General features: G+C 32.0%; 3 protein-coding genes and 2 pseudogenes across 5 annotated transcripts in view; 3 read left to right on the forward strand and 2 right to left on the reverse strand.

Moving 5' to 3' along the window:
* Positions 1 to 17,577, reverse strand: part of LOC149883972 (uncharacterized) — a 312,658-nt pseudogene that overhangs the window by 50,114 nt on the left and 244,967 nt on the right. The window lies entirely within an intron of this gene.
* LOC149883981 (uncharacterized) lies at positions 1,482 to 3,963 on the forward strand. The gene is made up of 2 exons (XM_090097444.1): positions 1,482 to 2,511; positions 3,919 to 3,963. The coding sequence occupies exons 1-2, from the start codon at positions 2,194 to 2,196 to the stop codon at positions 3,961 to 3,963; spliced, it is 363 nt and encodes a 120-aa protein (XP_089953570.1). The 5' UTR covers positions 1,482 to 2,193.
* On the reverse strand, positions 6,034 to 9,792 carry LOC145189942 (uncharacterized). The gene is made up of 3 exons (XM_090097338.1): positions 9,131 to 9,792; positions 8,577 to 8,745; positions 6,034 to 8,408 (listed from the first exon to the last, which is right to left on the reverse strand). Exons 1-3 carry the CDS (start codon positions 9,163 to 9,165, stop codon positions 7,854 to 7,856), a joined length of 759 nt encoding a protein of 252 aa, XP_089953464.1. The 5' UTR covers positions 9,166 to 9,792; the 3' UTR covers positions 6,034 to 7,853.
* On the forward strand, positions 11,789 to 15,523 carry LOC145182011 (uncharacterized). Of its 2 annotated transcripts, XM_090097335.1 has the most exons (6): positions 11,816 to 12,543; positions 13,349 to 13,807; positions 14,058 to 14,272; positions 14,619 to 14,769; positions 15,000 to 15,062; positions 15,413 to 15,523. In XM_090097335.1, the coding sequence occupies exons 3-6, from the start codon at positions 14,138 to 14,140 to the stop codon at positions 15,418 to 15,420; spliced, it is 357 nt and encodes a 118-aa protein (XP_089953461.1). In that variant the 5' UTR covers positions 11,816 to 12,543; positions 13,349 to 13,807; positions 14,058 to 14,137; the 3' UTR covers positions 15,421 to 15,523. The 2 variants fall into 2 exon arrangements, with proteins under 2 accessions (XP_089953460.1, XP_089953461.1); XM_090097334.1 differs by lacking the exon at positions 13,349 to 13,807 and having other exon boundaries at positions 11,789 to 12,513.
* On the forward strand, positions 16,564 to 17,100 carry LOC149883982 (uncharacterized; annotated as a pseudogene).

Raw genomic sequence — 17,577 nt, forward strand, 5'->3', positions numbered from 1 at the left:
GAAAATTAAATACCGCTACATTGCGCAATAACAAGAGCTGGTTTCCATTAGCCTTAGCATTATTCTTTAAAAGTATTATAACGAAAAGGTTATAACGTTATGAGATTAATGGAAGATCTCAAATAAAAGTTGAACGTAGAATGTGAGAATGTAGACAAATTGGTGAATAACTATTGTCGCATTTTACGCTTTTTTTTATTAAGAAAACGGTTTGAGGGCTACATTTTATAAATTTTAAGTGTGATAAAACAATTATGAACAAAATTTCAAAAATTCTTCTTTTAGGAAACAAAACTGTTGAATTCCTTTTTTTTAAATTTATAACAAAAGTACATTACTTGCATTATAGTTTATTCTCTATAGAGATTATTATTCTCTATAGTTTATTCTCTATAGTTTATTCTCTATAGAGAATAAACTATAATGCAAGTAATGTACTTTTGTTATAAATTTAAAAAAAAGGAATTCAACAGTTTTGTTTCCTAAAAGAAGAATTTTTGAAATTTTGTTCATAATTGTTTTATCACACTTAAAATTTATAAAATGTAGCCCTCAAACCGTTTTCTTAATTAAAAAAAGCGTAAAATGCGACATTTGATTCGTAAAATGCGACATTTTGATTCGTTATAACGAATCAAAAAACGGCTATTTTCATAGCCACAAAAAATTGCGCAAGTTAAACATACTTTAACGACTTTCTTAACGTAAAAACCATGCTATTAATGTATAGCTTTTTTAAGCTAAAAGATCATTAACTTGTTATTCTTAAAATGGCGAATATTAAGGGATTTTAGTGGGATTTTTTAAAACGTTGACTTAGAATTAGAGCACTTTCCGTTGATTTTCAAGTCTATGTTTTTATATTTTTCTGAATCAGCATGAAATTTTCATAATCTGCAATAAAAAAAAAAAAAGGGAAGGGAGGGGGGGATGTGAAAGTGGACTAGTGCACATTTATATTAAAATTACATTTTAATCTACAAATAAAAATATTAACTCAAGAATAACGTTTTTATCTTTCAGATCATGAAGTGATTTTAGTAAAATGTTATGCACTGAAAACATGAAAATATTTCGTCGTTATATTAGCATTTATAATAGCATGTAATTTATTATTTAAAACTCATTTAAAATTATTATTATTATTATTATGATTTATGTCGTTCATAGGTTAGTATAACCCAGCAAGCACATAACGTTGAAACAACGTTGAAACAACGTTGTAACAACGTTGATCAACGTCGATCAACGTTATTTCAACGTTTTTTCAACGTTGTGTGCTAGCAGGGAAACTTAGCTACGTAAAAATTTTTATTTCTTTCTAGAAACAAGTTTCCGCCATGCACGTTTCTTTAATGGCGGTCATTTATAATAATCGTTCTATAAAATCGACTGTCTTTAGTTAAAATTTCTTCTTTCCGTTTAGTTGATTTATAGAAGACATTTTAAATGCATCTATATTTAACCGAAAAGAGGTATCTATGTTTTTATCTTGTTTATACATCTAATATGTGTCTACAATTGGATATAAATAGAATCACTGTAATTAGACCTTTTTTCGATTTATAATAAACGTCTAAAAAATACGCAATTACGAAAGATGAAAATTAGAGTAGTCTTTGATGATCTATAGACGTCTTTTGCCTGCTGAGGCATACCTTAATTTGAATGGTGTTTCGCCAAGCCGTGATATGTTTTTTCTTTCATTTCTGGATTGCTAGAGGAGACGATGGCTTGGTAAATTATATTTCTTGTAAGGCTATTCTGATGTTAAGGACACTTTGTTTTATCCATGCAGTTACAAGTTTTTTCTGTAATATTTTATTTTTTTGCAAAATGTTTTGGTTGTGTGAATTTATAATGTCTTTATTGCTTGGCATACAACTGTAACTCACATTGATGGAATTTCTATCAAGTATTTTATTGAGCTTGTGGTTTACCGGAAAATGTTTAAAATTTAAAAACTGCTTTCCAATATTTGTGCAAGGACGTATTAATAGATGGACGTTCAACGCATTGTTTTATAAAAAAGATATGCGTGTTACGCTATTGTTTAGATAACAAAAGCGAAACAATAGGTGATAATTGCGAAACCGGGGAGTATTTTTATTTTTTTCGACGTCGGAAAAAGATGGTCTCGACTATCCAATAAAAATATTTTTAAAAGTTTTTTTCTGAGCAGCGATACATAAAATGAGTATGACAGAAAACTTTGCTATTAATCAAGATTATTCTTTTTTGCTTGAAAGTATTGATAACCAAATTGAATTAGTTGTGGATGATTTTATTGAGATAGATCTTGAAGAGTTAGCGGAATTGTTATCAGAGGATTTTGAATTGGAGCTCATACCACCAGCAATTCCTACAGAGAAGCTGATTGCAGAAGAAACCAAAATGCTGAAAAAAACAGTAGAACGCTTAATAACTGAATTTACCTGTCTGAAATGTTACAATAAATATCTTAGAGAATCGAATTTTAAAAAGCATGAAAAGAAATGTGGCGCTAATGCAGTTTCTCCCCCCCCCCCCTTTTTTTTTTTTATGATTGATTATGATAGAGAATTTTATGCTGATTCAGAAAAATATAAAAACATAGGCCTGAAAATCAACGGAAAGTGCTCTAATTCGAAGTCAAAGTTGTAAAAATCCCACTAAAAACCCTAATATTCGCCATTTTTTTTCAAAACGCTTTCATTTTTAACGAAAACTAATTACCGTTACATTGCGCAATAAACAGACCTGGTTTCCATCAGCCTTTACATTACTGTTTTAAAGTATTATAACGAAATTGTTATAACGAAATGAAATTAATTGAAGATTTCAAATAAAGGTTGAACGTAGAATTTGAGAATGCAGATAAACTGATGAATAATTATCATTGTATCGTACGCTGGTTTTTTTATTAAAAAAAAAAAGGTTTATAGGTTACTCTTTCTAAATTTTACATGTGATAAAACAACAATGAACTAAGTTTCAAAAGTTCTTCTTTTAGGAAAAAAAAACTGTTGATTTCTTTTTTAAAATTTATTACAAAAGTACATTACTTGCAATATAGTTTATTCTCTAATAAATCAAAAAACGGCTATTTTCATTGCCACAAAAACTTGCGCAAGATAAACATACTTTAACAACTTTTTTAACGTAAAAACCATGCTATTAATGTATTGCTTTTGTCAGCAAAAAGATCATTAACTTATTATTTTCAAAATGGCGAATATTAGGGTTTTTAGTGGGATTTTTTACAACTTTGACTTCGAATTAGAGCACTTTCCGTTGATTTTCAGGTCTATGTTTTTATATTTTTCTGAATCAGCATAAAATTCTCTATCATAATCAATCATAAAAAAAAAAAGGGGGGGGGGGAGAAACTGCAGTAGCGCCAAGAAATGTTACATTGCCACTAAAGGTGTGCTTATACTCACATGTTGTGGAGCTTAACGCCTAAACGGGTGCTAATTTATATTTGCAAATACTCCCAGATTATGAAAATATTGTAATAACTCTTAATTTTGATTTTAGAAATTATTCAAAACTGTAAATTGTTGTAATGTACTATTGAACTTCCATATAGAAGAATGCAAGTTGTCTTTATTATATTTTTTACATATACTGGTGTAAGAAAATGTACACAGTTAAAAAATGGCTAGTTAACGGTAATAGATGATTGACACTTCTCTTTAACCTGGGTTCCATTACAGCCAAGTTAGTATGGTAGATGGTGCTAAAATCACAACAGACTTCTAAACATATTAATGAACAACCTTTATGTCTAATAACTTTAAAGTTTTCAACTGTATTGCCTTCTCTCGTTTCAATTATTCCAACATCCTCATTTGATGTGATTCGGAAATTTTTAAAATTAGAAAATTTATTTCTGATTACAAAAAAAGATACTGGAAGTCATTATTACATTTACAGATATTTATGCATGAAATGTTGGAGAATATAATATTAGCAGATTAAAGATTTAGTTGATCTGGAAGAGATTTGTTAATATTAATGGATAATGGCACTTCACGATTTAAAACAATTAGTCTCCACATGCCATTTGATTGGCGATAACTATTGATTTTAACTATTACAAAATAATTTTTATTATTTTCATTGTAACAGTCAAAACCATGTTTTGATGCAAATGCTTCTAACTGTTGATGAATACTTATCGCATGTACTTTTTTATTTCTTCCACCTCTTGTGAGTGTGTTACATACATAACAGGTTTTTGTGTGTTCAGAAAAAGTGAAGAATTTATCATTACTCTCAACTTCAAAGCCTTTTTTTGATTTTAAATCTAACCTGTATAAGACCATATAACATGATTTGCATAAATATTCAGGATGAACTTTTTGATAGTCTGAGGTTGTATCCAGCTTGTAAAAGCTAAGAATTGCTTGTTGATAGATAACAACAGGTTTTATTTGATAGTGACTATCCTGCTTTATTATGCAGCCACACTTTCTACATAAATGTTTTAAATATTCCTCATGAAGACTCATTATTTATCCTGTAATGAGATAATAAATATAAATATAAAATTACTTCTTTTGATATAATATTTAGAAAAGGTTAAAAATAAGGCTATACATCACTTGTAGAAGGCTCAAGAATATGCAACTAAAAGTATGGTCTTATCATTTTTATTATTTCTGTTGTTACTATGAGTAACAACAGTAATAATTAAAAAAATAAGATCATTATAACTTAAAGTAGCTCTACATGACAGTTTAAAAATGCTCATTAAAAATACATACTTTATATATCTTTTCAACTCCTGAAACGAATAGTATTTTATGAACTTTAAGATGCTTTTAGTTATAATACCTTTAGACAAAATGCAGTTTAGGTATCGAAAGTAAGAAATTTTTTAACTAGGTCGTTCACGAAGAAAAAAAAATCACAAATTCAAGAGAGAAAAAAAAGCGAGGCAAATTAGTTCGACATTTCCGACAAAAATAAGAAATACTCTCTGATTTGAACCTTAAAGTGGGAAGCATAATCTGAGAGTGGGGTGAAAAAAACACTAAAAATATCTTTTTCGACCTTTAAAGTATATCATAGCAGCTTCAATTTAATAAGGAAAATTTGTTTCACTTTACTCTATCCATTCTAGTAAACCAAACATAGCCTTTTTGCAAAAGCCTAGTTTTAGACGTTAAAGTTTAAACACAGCTAAATTTTTATTAAGCAAAGTTCATAGCTCAAATCAACCTTTTTCAGATTTGTGAACTATTCTTGATTAATTTTTTTGTCTTTTATAACCATAAGCTTCAGTAAATGCATAATTATAATGGGTTTACTGAGGGAGGTTTTTTGACGGAAATTTGACGGGTAGAAGTCGGAGTATCTGTATCATGAATTTAGAAAATTGACGGTAACACGCATAGTTTTTGGCTAATTGGCGGCACCTTTGATCTATAACAATGCGTTGAACGTCCATCTATTAATACGTACTTGATTTGTGCAAACATTTTTATTGTATAGAGATTGAACCAGATAATTTTTCGCTCACAACTTTATTTGTTAACAGGTTGTAAGTTGGGAATGTATTTAAGCTTTTGGTTGTAACCGGATTTTTTTAAGGCTTCCTTGTACATATAGAAAGAATTTCTGAAGATGTATTTGCTAGATGAATTGGCCGACAATTGTAGCTCGATGGAGTGTGAAATCTGCTTTAAGATGTTTTGTGGATGGTTGAATTCAGCATGAATACAGTTTAAAGCAATCTCGGGTTTACTGTAAGGCCGAAAAGAGTAATCATTGAGGTTTAAAGTAACCTCAAGATAATTGATACTTTTCTTATTACATTGGATGGAAATAAATAGTCCATTGTCTTTGAAGATTTGAAAAAAGTGCTTTTTGATTCTTTCCATTTGCGGACCACTGGTGTTTTTAAATACAGCTAAACTGTCGTCTCGATATCGTCGGGTTACTGGCAGAAGTTTGTAACTAACATTTCGGTGTTTCTGAGATATTTGAATTTTAATATTTGAAGAACTCTATAAATCAGGAATCATAAGAAAAACACATGTTGCATACTTCAAAATGTTTATTATTTTACAAAGATACAGATGCAAAATAATTTTTTTCACAAAATAAGGAGGTTTTTATAAATTTTGAGAAAAATCAAAAATTGGTTGCACTTACAGACTTCTGCTTGTCAAGAGTTAATGCTTATAAGAAACTTAAGTGAATGATTTCTTATGATGTAGTGATTAAAATAAAGGCAAACCTATTATTTTGTGGTAGACAAAACTACTTTTAATTAATTGTTGATAAACAAACATACTAATAATAAGAATTTTAATATTTAAGACATATTTTTTCAATCGTTAACTAAAAAATTAATGCTACATAGTAGGTGACATTCATTCGTCGTCTTCAGAGTCATCTTCACCAGACTCTGGTGCCACGTCTCTTGCAGTCTGACTGACGGGCAGATTATGGTACCATTCTTGTACTTCAATAGGAATTATTCCCAAAGTACACAATCTTTCCAAGTCATTCTTTTTTGCCTGTGATATGGGCAGTGGAGTTGAGTATGCTTTATTTATTTCTGTAGGCATGCTGAATTGCCGACCTCTGCCCTTTGTAAATACATTTATATACGGCGTGGTAAAGTCATAACGATACTGGAAACAATTTGGCTTAGATTTCTCATACTTTAGACATTTTATTTTTAGCCATTTAACGGTAGCACCATTCTCATCTTTGTTACGGTTTTTTATAATTTTTTTTGATAAATCAGACAAATCTAACATATCAGAAAATGTCAGTTGATGTACATTGAATGGTTTAGCATTCTTTCGTTTCCTTGAAGACCGTGCCAACCTGAAAACTGTCATCCAATCAATTATTGAAAAAATTGGTACATTTTTCTTTTGAGCTTCGATTGCACTGTGCATGGAGTCAACTTCCATGTGAGTATGTCCAGTTTCTAAGAATTTGTGTTCAATGCAATCGAAATGGAGTGTTTGCACCACATACATAAAAAATGCAGCTATGTGTTGATTTCGATTCTGACCTCCACAGCAATCTGAAAATAAAGACAATTCTTTAACAGTTTTGGGAATTTGTTTCAGCCAGAACCACAAGGCACTTCCTATTTCCGAACTACCCCTTTTCCCATTCATTTCTGTCCAAACATTGCAATATCCGTCATTAGGCAAGCGTGATTCGTATATCGTCAAATTAAAGACACAGATCTTGGGAGAATAGTACAATTGAGAAGTGTCACTAGACGGTATTTGTAGCACACTTTGGAGATCGAAGGTTGCAGATAAAAAAGACGGATCAATGTTCGATCGCTCTTTGTCCGTAGCTTTAGCTAACCGAGCATCTTCTATCCTTTTTCGGTGAAGCTGGTATTCTGTTGACAATGTTAGTTTAGCTTCATTAGAGGCACTGTCGTGATTGTTACATGTCACACATTGATCCTTCTTGGGTTTAAAAAACGAGTAATTGTAGTTCGATGAAAATATTCGTCTGTACGATATTGTTGATACTGGAGATTTATTCTGGCTTGCACACTCTGTAAAGTAAAGCTCGTACATCTTTGTAATTGAAAGCTTGGAATCAAGGTACAACCTTTTGCTTGATCGACGACAATAGTGTGATTCCATTACAGGAAACTTTTCTATGTGTGATTTAACAAAATTTATAGAATCTGCTGAGGTTTTATTTGACGGAGAGTGTTTACCTCGTTTATCTGGTCCTTCAAATACTCCCATATTGCTCCGTGTTTTAAAAGCGTGGATGATAGGTCCATCAGAAATACTTAGTGTATTTTTAAAGAAAGTTTGACAAATTCGCACCTTTGCGTCACCTTTCTTGAAGAAATAAGACCTGGACAATTGTCAATTTCCTTTAGTTGTTTGCAACTTCTTTCTTATAGGTAAATTTTGCTCTATATTACCAATGTAAAAATCCTTTTGCCTATCATAATCCAATGTCCAGAAAGTTCTACATATTTCAATTCTTTCTTCTTCAGTAAATACCTGTGAGCATTTAAAGCGACATGAATTATTACATGCCACTTTTGGTTGCTTTGCTGGTCTTTCAATTCCTTTCCTTGATTTATAAGGTAAACATTTTTTGCGTTTACCTTTTTCTACATTGACCGACCAACTTTCTGGACGAGATATTGTCCAGCGAGTACGTTTACGAGTACGTTTGCGAGTACGAGCAATTTGAATTTCATCATTATCAAGTGTATTTTCAACTGTAACTGTCTCACTGTTGCCATTTACATCGGAAGTTTGGTCGCTGTGTACGATAACATCATTGTTTATTATAATTTCGCTTGATTCATTGTCCTCATTAACCACAGAAATCTGAATATTATTAGGCACAAGATCCGCACCATTTTCGCTCTCATGTAGCGTGCCTTCACTAAGCAGTGCTTCATTACCCTGAAATTGAATAATATAATTATGAATTCATAATATTTCAACAAAATGTACCAATTACCATAGTGTAAAAACGATTATGGAAGATGTGAAAAAATAATAATAGATAAATACTTATAATGAATCTCCTTACTTTAATTTGATTTGTAATTGTAAAGTTATGATTTTTACCTGATCGGAATTTGAGTATTGATTTGGTACAAAATTTACCATAAAAACGTCATTATTACTGCAATCATAGTAGTCCACAACAATAGTATTACAATCCTCGGATAATGTAATTTCACTAGTATCCATTTCCAGCGTTAGCATTTTTTTCTTTAACTTGTAAACGAAATTGCTATTATAAAAATTATAAAAAGTTATGCACCAATTGTTGTTTTACGTAAGAGTGGTATTGTAAAACAAGTTCAATTTATTAATACATTATAAGAATAATGTTATACAAATTTGCGATAAACACAAAGAAGAGCTTGTATATCACAGCTAGTGATAGAAGAGTTGCTCGAGTCCGTTGTTGTTACTTCAAGAGAACGAGGTTTCGAAGATCACGCTATTTATACATATTCCCAAGGGGAAAATAATTGTTTATATAATATTAACCAATCCAAACACGATACATTTTACGATTTGATTAGCGCAACACCAATGATTAAATAAGCTCACAGTAATACTGGGGCAAAAGGATTGAACCATTTTCTTCATTATAAAACAATAATACTCACATGAGATGTCGTGGATTGGTAGCAAGAATCATCATTTTCGGAACACGTTTTTTTCACAATATTCACCATTTTTAGTGTCCTTTTACTAACTTTTTCAGTAATTGACACGTTCTTTAATGTTACAAAAAAATTAAAATGAATAAATTACGTTTTACACTGTTTAAAATACTCCAAATAATATGAATCTTCAATCAAAGCAAAAAGCACACACACCAATTTGACAGGAATGGCAGTTGGGTTTAATGGTAAGTGCTGCCACCATACGGGAATATTTTCAAAATATGTCAGGCAAAAATAAGTAAGTGACTTTACCAAGCAGTGTTGCCCATAGTGTGAGCAAAACCTAACCCCAGAAGTCAGTAAGTGATGTTACAAATCTTAGCCTGTTCTATTTTGATCTCAGGAGCACTTACATTTATTTTGACCATAAAAAAGTGTAATTTATCCTTATAATATCACTTACAAGTTTTTACCAGACGAAGATATTGACTAAATGGTGACAAATATCAAAAAATTTCATTTTACGAAAAAATGTAGTTACCAACTTCTGCCAGCAACCCGACGATATAATCCAAAGTCAGGCTTGTTATAATGTTGCGATAATTGATGTCAATACCAACAAGTCCACAAATCTCGGCGCCATCAGAACCACCCACGGTAACATCAGACAAACCGCTTTTCTCTTTTACCCAAAATTGTTCATTATTACGTATTTAATATTCATTTTTTGCTCATTATTAGTTGTTATGTGTTGCTCAGCGAAGTAATTGTGACGTTTAGAAAATTTTCATTTAATGATGGGTAGAAATCATTTATGTCAAAAATAAGAAATTTATCCCTTTATTGTTCATATGATCCATATGGATACCATCACTTTATATCAAAGAAAAACAAATATCTACTTTGCAATTGACTGTTTTTGCTGTTGTTATGCAAAGTACCATTATAAGTTCTATCAAGGGTTAATTTTCCAGAAGCTGCTGCATTGACTTTCAGAATAACATCATCATCAGATTTTCTTGTAAGTTTAAGTGAATGGCATCCATATAGATCCCGTGGATAATAAAGGGTTAAAAGATGTTTTTCAGTAATTCTCTGAAACTAATCAATAAAATTTTGAGTGTATATCCATATGTTTGATATCAGAGTTAATTTTTGATGGTATACTTTTACTGATTCTTCCGATTTCATTTTTCGCAGGGTTTAGTAATCGGACTGTTGGGTTGTTTATAAAGTTGTCTTTGTGGTCTTTCAGAGTTAAAAAACAGTAAGATGTTCCATTTATTTCAATTCTGTTAAAAACGTCGTGGTTACTTAAAATTCTTTTGCTTTTCATGTACTTGGTTTTTTATTATAGGACTGGCTTTTTTGTATGACGACTTTTAATACAACGTATACATATTGGTTGTTTTGTCAGCCTGTGTTTGTGTTTTATCAGATTTGCGTATATTCATAATGTCATCATTTAGTTTTGTCTGGAAGTTGCTTCTTATTTTTCGGAACTTGGTGCTCTTAACTAGATAAGTCGTTTTCAAAAGGTGCCATTTCTTTAACTTGCGGGCATTTCTCAGTGTTAATTCCGAAAGTTTCAGATCTATTGTTTTCTTTGTTCTTTAAATGTTTATTGTTATAGAAAATTGCTTTCCATCTCATTCTTTTTATCAGCAATTCTGTTTTCTTTAGCAATTGTAATCTTTAGTTTTTTTTTTAGAAGGTATTGGAATATTTTTAATTGAGTATCTAAAGTTTATTTTCTCCATCTCCAAAAACAAATTTCTTTTTTCGCATTTTGATGCTAGCGACTAGGCTTTCTTTCTTTTTTTCTTTCTTTCTTTCTTCTTTCACACGCAACCGTAATTTTGTAATTTTGTAAAGGTTTTATTATTTTTGATTTGTATTTCATGGCTGATGATTGCCGTAAGGCATGAAACTTTAAGTACCATAAATAGTTGTTTTTTTCGTTGTTAAAAGCTATAATTTTTGCATAAAATCATGCAGATTATAATTATTAAAAATTTATTCATAATCTTCATATCTTTGTATGAAGATTGTGTTAAAACTTTTGTGATTATACAGATCAAAACTTAAAACTATACAGAATAAAAACCTTTAAACCACATAACATAATCTAAATTAACGTCTGCTAGTTCAATTACACGATAGGTTTCATTAATACGATTGGGATCGCAGATAGCTCCCGCCTTAAGCCTGCCTTCAAACGCTGTTTAATTAATTGGGATTAAAAGCAAAGGTCCAAATATTAAACTTTACTCAACCTTTAAGAAAAGATGAGAAGAATTTTTGCCATTTGTTGTTCCTGATATATGTTAGCATTATAAATATTAGTGATGTGCGAAATTCGAAACTTCGATTGCGAATTAGAAACTGACTCAGTTTCGTTTCGAATCGAACTTTTTTTTTTTAGTTTCGAACCATTCGAATTTTCGAAGTATGGTATCTTTGTTTCAAAGCGAACACAAGGTTAATCAAATTTTATCGTTTAAAAGTGAAAGAAAAAAGCTATACAGTACCACAATCCCAGCCAACAAGCTAACATGGGCCCCATCTAATTTTTACCTGGGCTACGTGGGCTGATCTGGGCCAGGGTTACAATATAGGATTCGATATGGGTCTTATGTGGGATGCCCATTAAACCGGCACTGCGAAGCGGCCGGCCTATCTATAGTGTAATCGGCCATGAAATCTTTTTTATCGCGCCGAATTGAGGCAAATAACTTCTATAGTGAATTTTTTCCTAAATTTGTCTTAATTTCTTGTATTTGATTCGAAATACATTACTGTAGAGATATCTAATAAAGTATATAGCGAGCGAAGTCGACGACGTCACATCCGTTCTAGGGTAGATGAGCATTTTCGCATTGCAGCTGAGAAATCTTTTGATGTTGCTCTAGCTGAGGAGGATTTAACTTTAGAGATATAAACTGTTGATGGTTTTGAATATCAGAATGGAATTGATTTGGAGGGAAATATTACTGATGAAGATTATTTGGTAGGAAGTTTGATGGAAGTTGAAGATATTGATCTTTGTGTAGAACACTGTGATGTATACTTCGATGATAATGATTTATCAGATGAGTTTGAAGAAAATGAAGAAGTTGAGCAAGAACCAGATTGTAATGTTCGAGAGCGGTTAGCAGAATGGGCAACTCATTACAATATTTCACATGCAGCCACAAATGCTCTTCTGGTTATTTTAAAGCCTCTTCTTTTAGATATCCGATCTGATACAAGATCATTATTTTCTACCCCAAAAGTAACTGATATAAAATCTGTTGGAGGTGGTCAATACTACCCTTTTGGAATATCTCATTCTTTAATTTCAGTTCTTAATGCATCAAAAATATCTTTAGATGACATACCAGGTATACCTACACTTCGTATAAATATAGATGGCTATTTTCATAGCCACACAAAATTATTAAGAACATTTTTTGCAAAGAACATTAAGAAAGCCCTTTTTTATTACTCCATGAAAGTTTGTCTTTCCAATTAATTTTTTTCTTTAATAACAAAAAAAAAAAAATAACCGAAAAAATAATCGTAAATTCTGTTACAAAACTAAATTTCATAAGAAGGAATCGCAATTTCGCAAGAGCGACACGTTTTATAACTTTATAACTCGATCGTCTGCCTGATAGCTCTGGAAAGAACTTACGCGTCTATATTAGCCATTCCAGACGATTTTTTTATAATTCAAATAAACATATACAATGATTCTTACGTCGCGAAAATAAAAATAAAAAACGTCATAAAATATGCGAAGGAATATAGATATATATATACATAATTTCTGTATACAAATCCTTAGAATCTATTCTTCAAAAAAACATAAATAAATACTTGTTATAAAAAGAGAAAAGAAAATAAAAAGAAAATTTCGTGTTTTTTGTCAAACGTCAGATGTTTTTCGTTGAGCCGTAGAATCGCTATCTATATTAAACCAGAAAAAATTCCTTATAGTAAAAACCAGGCTGGCAATGTTTTGCGGTTAAAAACAATATCAACCGTAAAGTTAGTGAATTCAAGATGGCGAATATTAGCGATTTGTGGTATATTTTTGTACTTTCAACATCAGATTAGAGCACTTTTCGTTGATTTTGAGACCCATGTTTTTATACGATTCTTAATCAGCATAAAATTCTCTATCAGAATCAATCATAAAATTAGGGGGGGGGGGAGAAAGTGGAGTAGCGCCAGATGGTGTACCTTTATCTAGAAGTTCAAACTTATGCATCTGGCCAATCCTAGGAATGTTAAAAAAATACTCAGGCTAGGTGTATTTACATTAGGCATATTCTCTGGAAAATCTAAGCCTAATTCTGGAAATGATTTTTTATGGGCTTTTGTTGATGATATGCTTACATGACATGTTTGAGGTAACAGCAATTCTTTAAGTATATGTCTTTTTCTGATCCTTTTTCAGGCCAAAGTTAAACAAAAGAGTATTGCCTTCAGACTCTGAGTCTGAATATGATGACATTGTGGTTCCACCACCTCCAAAGTCCTTCATTCCTTGTTATCCCCTGTCAACATCATCCTCTCTGGTTTCATCACATTCACTAATTAGTTCTCAGTCACCTTCCAACTTCAACCTTCAACATCCTTCTGAAACACTGTTCACTACAAGACCTTCAAATTTACTCAATGATTAAACTGGTAGGTATTGGTCTTGATATTGTGGCAGATTTTATCCTTTACAAAACAATTTTATGTATTGAATTATGCTTGATGGCATTATAATACTGACTGATACTGAACTGGCAAATGGTCTTTTGTTATGCATATCGAAACTATGTTTTTTTAAATGAGGTGTATTTTACCTCGTAATCTGTAATACATTAAAGAATACTATTTATTCTTAAAAAAGGTTTTAATTTTTTTTTTATTTTAAAGAAATATTTTTCAGGTCAGCTCAATAGAATTGAAAACCTTTTTGGGAGAGTCTTAAGACAGCTAGAAGGAGTTAAAGAAACTCAGCGTGTACAAATGACCATGATTAGAAGTCAACAAACAGTTAAAAATGTTGCAATACTTCCAGAAGGAGCCATTTTTCCTTTGTTAACAGAAGATTTTACATTAATGGAAGAAAAACTTGATAACATTAATTTCTTGAATAGTGTGGTAAGTAGTATTAAACATAATCTATGGATTCTGTCTAAATAAGTTATCCACCCACCATTTGTGAATTTCCTGAAATAAAACAGATCTCTTACCCATTTTTAGTTTATGTTTATTGTACATGCTACAAAGCCCCTAAGAAATGACATGTTGTCCCATCTGTATACTGTGTGCTCATGCAAACCTCTGAGGGCAAGTATAAATGATAAGGTGTATATGATGATACAGTATATACGATGAGAAATATAAATCAAAGTGTTCTGTCTGAGAACTTGATTTAATTAATTTTAAAAAAATGATAGCAGGACTATGATTCTACTTTCATAGAAAACTTTAAATTTATTTTTAGGTGAATTTTATTGGGGGCAATACTCTTGAAGAAGCAACAAAGGGGATGATGGCTTTTGTGATGAGCAACAACTTAGCCATGAAATTTAACATTTTTGGTCGTGGTGGCAAGAGAGGGTTTGGGTCCACCCGACTTTTTGATACTGTGTACAGTAAGTGGAATCTTATCTAATTAATGCTGCAATGATTCTCTCATTTCGAATTTTCAATCAATATTATAAATTAAATAGTTTTAGAGTAATAACCATGGTATCTTTATATGTGAGTTCCTCATTTTCTTCCTTACTTTCCAGAGTTAAAAAAACAAACACTTTTAAGGATGCTAAATAAATTACATGCATCATTAATGTTGTTAATAGTTTTATTACATTTTGTATTTCAGAGGCAATTAAAGGAAACCAAAAAACAGCTGAGGTCAATAAAAAAGACTTTGAGAAGGCAGTAGGTAATTAGTGATAAGTTTCTTGTATATTTAATCTCTTTGTTATGAAAATCCTACTTTTATTAGGGTGTGAATTAAAAAAGAGTGCTTTCATAAAAGAACTCTTCCCCTTAAAAACTATACCAACAAATTTGCAGAACTGTATTGTAAACTTTCGTTGTATCCATCTGTAATAAGCTGAAAATTTTCCTGTTTTAAAAGTTATCTTCAGTCCTGGTATGGAAAGGTTTATCCACAAAATTTAAATCTGGAGTAATAGGGGATTATCATTTTGTCATCACTTAAAGTGAATTAATTAATATAACTGTTCTAAATGCAACGAAAAGTAACAATTTTGTATGTTTTTGTCTTAGGAAAGTGACTTTTGGGAAGTCGAGACCGCGACGGTAACCGTGCCAACCGAGTGAGGGCTTCGGGCAATTGCTGAATAATTCTTTTTATTCTCAATACAATCACTAACAACATCCATGTATATTTTTTGTGTTTCCCGATAATATGCAAAAGCTTTGCTTTTTTTCCCAAACCAAACAAACTGTCTCACCCAAAGTGGCTCGAACTTGTTTTAAAATCTAGATTTATGCGCAATTTGCTTGACTAACGTCATGTATTGACTTAAAATTTAACTACTTAGTCTACGCGTCAACATGCTAAGTCATGTTTAGTTATAATGAGGTAACCTAAGCAACAGAAAAGCGTAAATAAAGTATCGCTAAAGTATCTTTTAAAGAAAAATCAAATGAAAGAGTAGGATAAACAATCTTCGCCGTACCGTGGTTAGCCCACATGGAACCCAGTTGGAGCCCGCGGCCAATTTAACACGGGCCCCACATAGTTATTCTACATGGCTCCCATGTATTGGCCCATCAAGAACCCATATGGGACCCAGCTATCCGTGTTGGCTGGGATGGCGGATAGTAACGATGGTAATAGTCGAAGTATTGTCTGGGAATTTTTTAGTAGGCAAAAAACGAATGGTAATAGAATTATAGGCATTTGCAAAATAGGAACATGCAAGTTACCTGTTCAGTGTCCAACTGGAGCAACAAGAGGTCTTTATGCTCACTTAAGTGCTGCTCATCTGAAAGCGTTTAAAGAGCGAGAAATGAAGAGAATCGTAAAAGAAAACTTGCAGAACAAAAAACTGTAAAATGAAAATAAGAAGCGAAGTAAAGTTGATGATCTTTTTAATAAGAAAGTACATTGGTTGTCTAGTCATCCAAATGCCATCGCTATAAAGAATTCAGTTGGTCGCATGCTTGTTCTAGACATGTTGCCATACGACTTTGTAGAAGGCAGAGAATTCAAAGAACTGATGAAATTAATGGAACCACAATATCTAATTGATGGAATGCAGGCTGTCCTTTCCAAAACCCGTCGCATTGTGTCACATTATCACCATAGCTGCCAGGTTACACAGAATTTGCACAGAGAGCAGAAGTGATTAGGAAAGGCAGAACGAGAACTGATTATCAATGTTGCTACTAGGTGGAACTCGGATTACTTTATGCTGAAGAGATTATGCGAAGAAAAAGATACTATATCTGCAGAGCTACCAGTAAGTGAAAAAATTAATAATTTGACTAATGCAGAATGGAAACTTGCTGAAGGCTATCACACAATTCTTGCTCCATTTGAACAAGAATGTAGAGAATTATGTGGCAAGAACTACGCAACGTCATCTATGAAAATTCCGGCTTTGCATGGCTTAAATCAGAAATTGCAGCGATTCATCAACGATCCTTCACATAAGGGTTGTGGTGTACTTATTACTGGAAAATTAAAGCCAAAACTAAACCGACAATTTCCGCAATTCACATCAGCTTCGCCTGATGCAGCGTGTATATATCTTTATCCACGCTACAAATTCATCTTCTCTGAACAACAGCAAGCTACTGTTTTAGACAGTCTTCATCAGTACTCTAAGGAGTTCCAATTTTGTGGCGGTACTGGTGTTGGTGGACATGTTGCCATGAGCGACCATGACACGAACTTAATTCAAGGTACAATTCCAAAACTATTACGTTTTATGTAACGTGATTAACACAGATAAAGGTTTGATGGTAATGGTAATGGAAGGAGTAATTATTTAAATAATTAAATAATTGGAAGGAGTGCCTATGTAACTGATTGGTGAAAAGTTAATCATCACCGTCTGCCGAAACTCTCAAGAATAGCGAGGGTAATATTGGCTATTCCAGCAACCTCTGTAAATTTGGAGAGATTGAACTCGACGTCTGGTAACATTATTACAAGAAGGCGATGTAATCTGCTCTCTGAGCATGTGGCTGAACTAACTTTTATTCATGAAATTTGTAGTTTAACAGATAGCAGTAGCGTACCGAAGCCAGACTGCCCTGCCAGCCACAGCCAGTACAATACGCGGTAGATTAAGGTCTCGGACTCTCTGGAACCATTGCCTATGCATATACTACTACTTTACATAACTGTATTGCATTTGCATTCATTATAGCATTGTACTTTTATTTGTATTGTATTACCTGTTAAACTATAACTGTAA

The sequence above is a fragment of the Hydra viridissima genome, unplaced genomic scaffold (genome assembly GCF_058129835.1).
Source record: "Hydra viridissima isolate aposymbiotic clone 2 unplaced genomic scaffold, HvirCarnegie_v1 scaffold_9, whole genome shotgun sequence".
Lineage (NCBI taxonomy): Eukaryota > Metazoa > Cnidaria > Hydrozoa > Anthoathecata > Hydridae > Hydra > Hydra viridissima.

Excerpts from the sequence above, each read along its gene's own strand:
- LOC149883981 (XM_090097444.1), top strand. The coding sequence starts at position 2,194 with ATGAGTATGACAGAAAACTTTGCTATTAATCAAGATTATTCTTTTTTG. Across the intron at positions 2,512-3,918 it reads AGAAATGTGGCGCTAATGCA|ATATTTATGCATGAAATGTT; the intron begins GTTTCTCCCCCC and ends TTACATTTACAG.
- LOC145189942 (XM_090097338.1), bottom strand. The coding sequence starts at position 9,165 with ATGATGATTCTTGCTACCAATCCACGACATCTCAT. Across the intron at positions 8,746-9,130 it reads ACCAATCCACGACATCTCAT|CAATTTCGTTTACAAGTTAA; the intron begins GTGAGTATTATT and ends TTTTTATAATAG. Across the intron at positions 8,409-8,576 it reads AATACTCAAATTCCGATCAG|GGTAATGAAGCACTGCTTAG; the intron begins GTAAAAATCATA and ends ATTCAATTTCAG.
- LOC145182011 (XM_090097334.1), top strand. The coding sequence starts at position 12,153 with ATGGAAGTTGAAGATATTGATCTTTGTGTAGAACACTGTGATGTATAC. Across the intron at positions 14,273-14,618 it reads TTAATTTCTTGAATAGTGTG|GTGAATTTTATTGGGGGCAA; the intron begins GTAAGTAGTATT and ends ATTTATTTTTAG. Across the intron at positions 14,770-14,999 it reads ACTTTTTGATACTGTGTACA|AGGCAATTAAAGGAAACCAA; the intron begins GTAAGTGGAATC and ends TTTGTATTTCAG.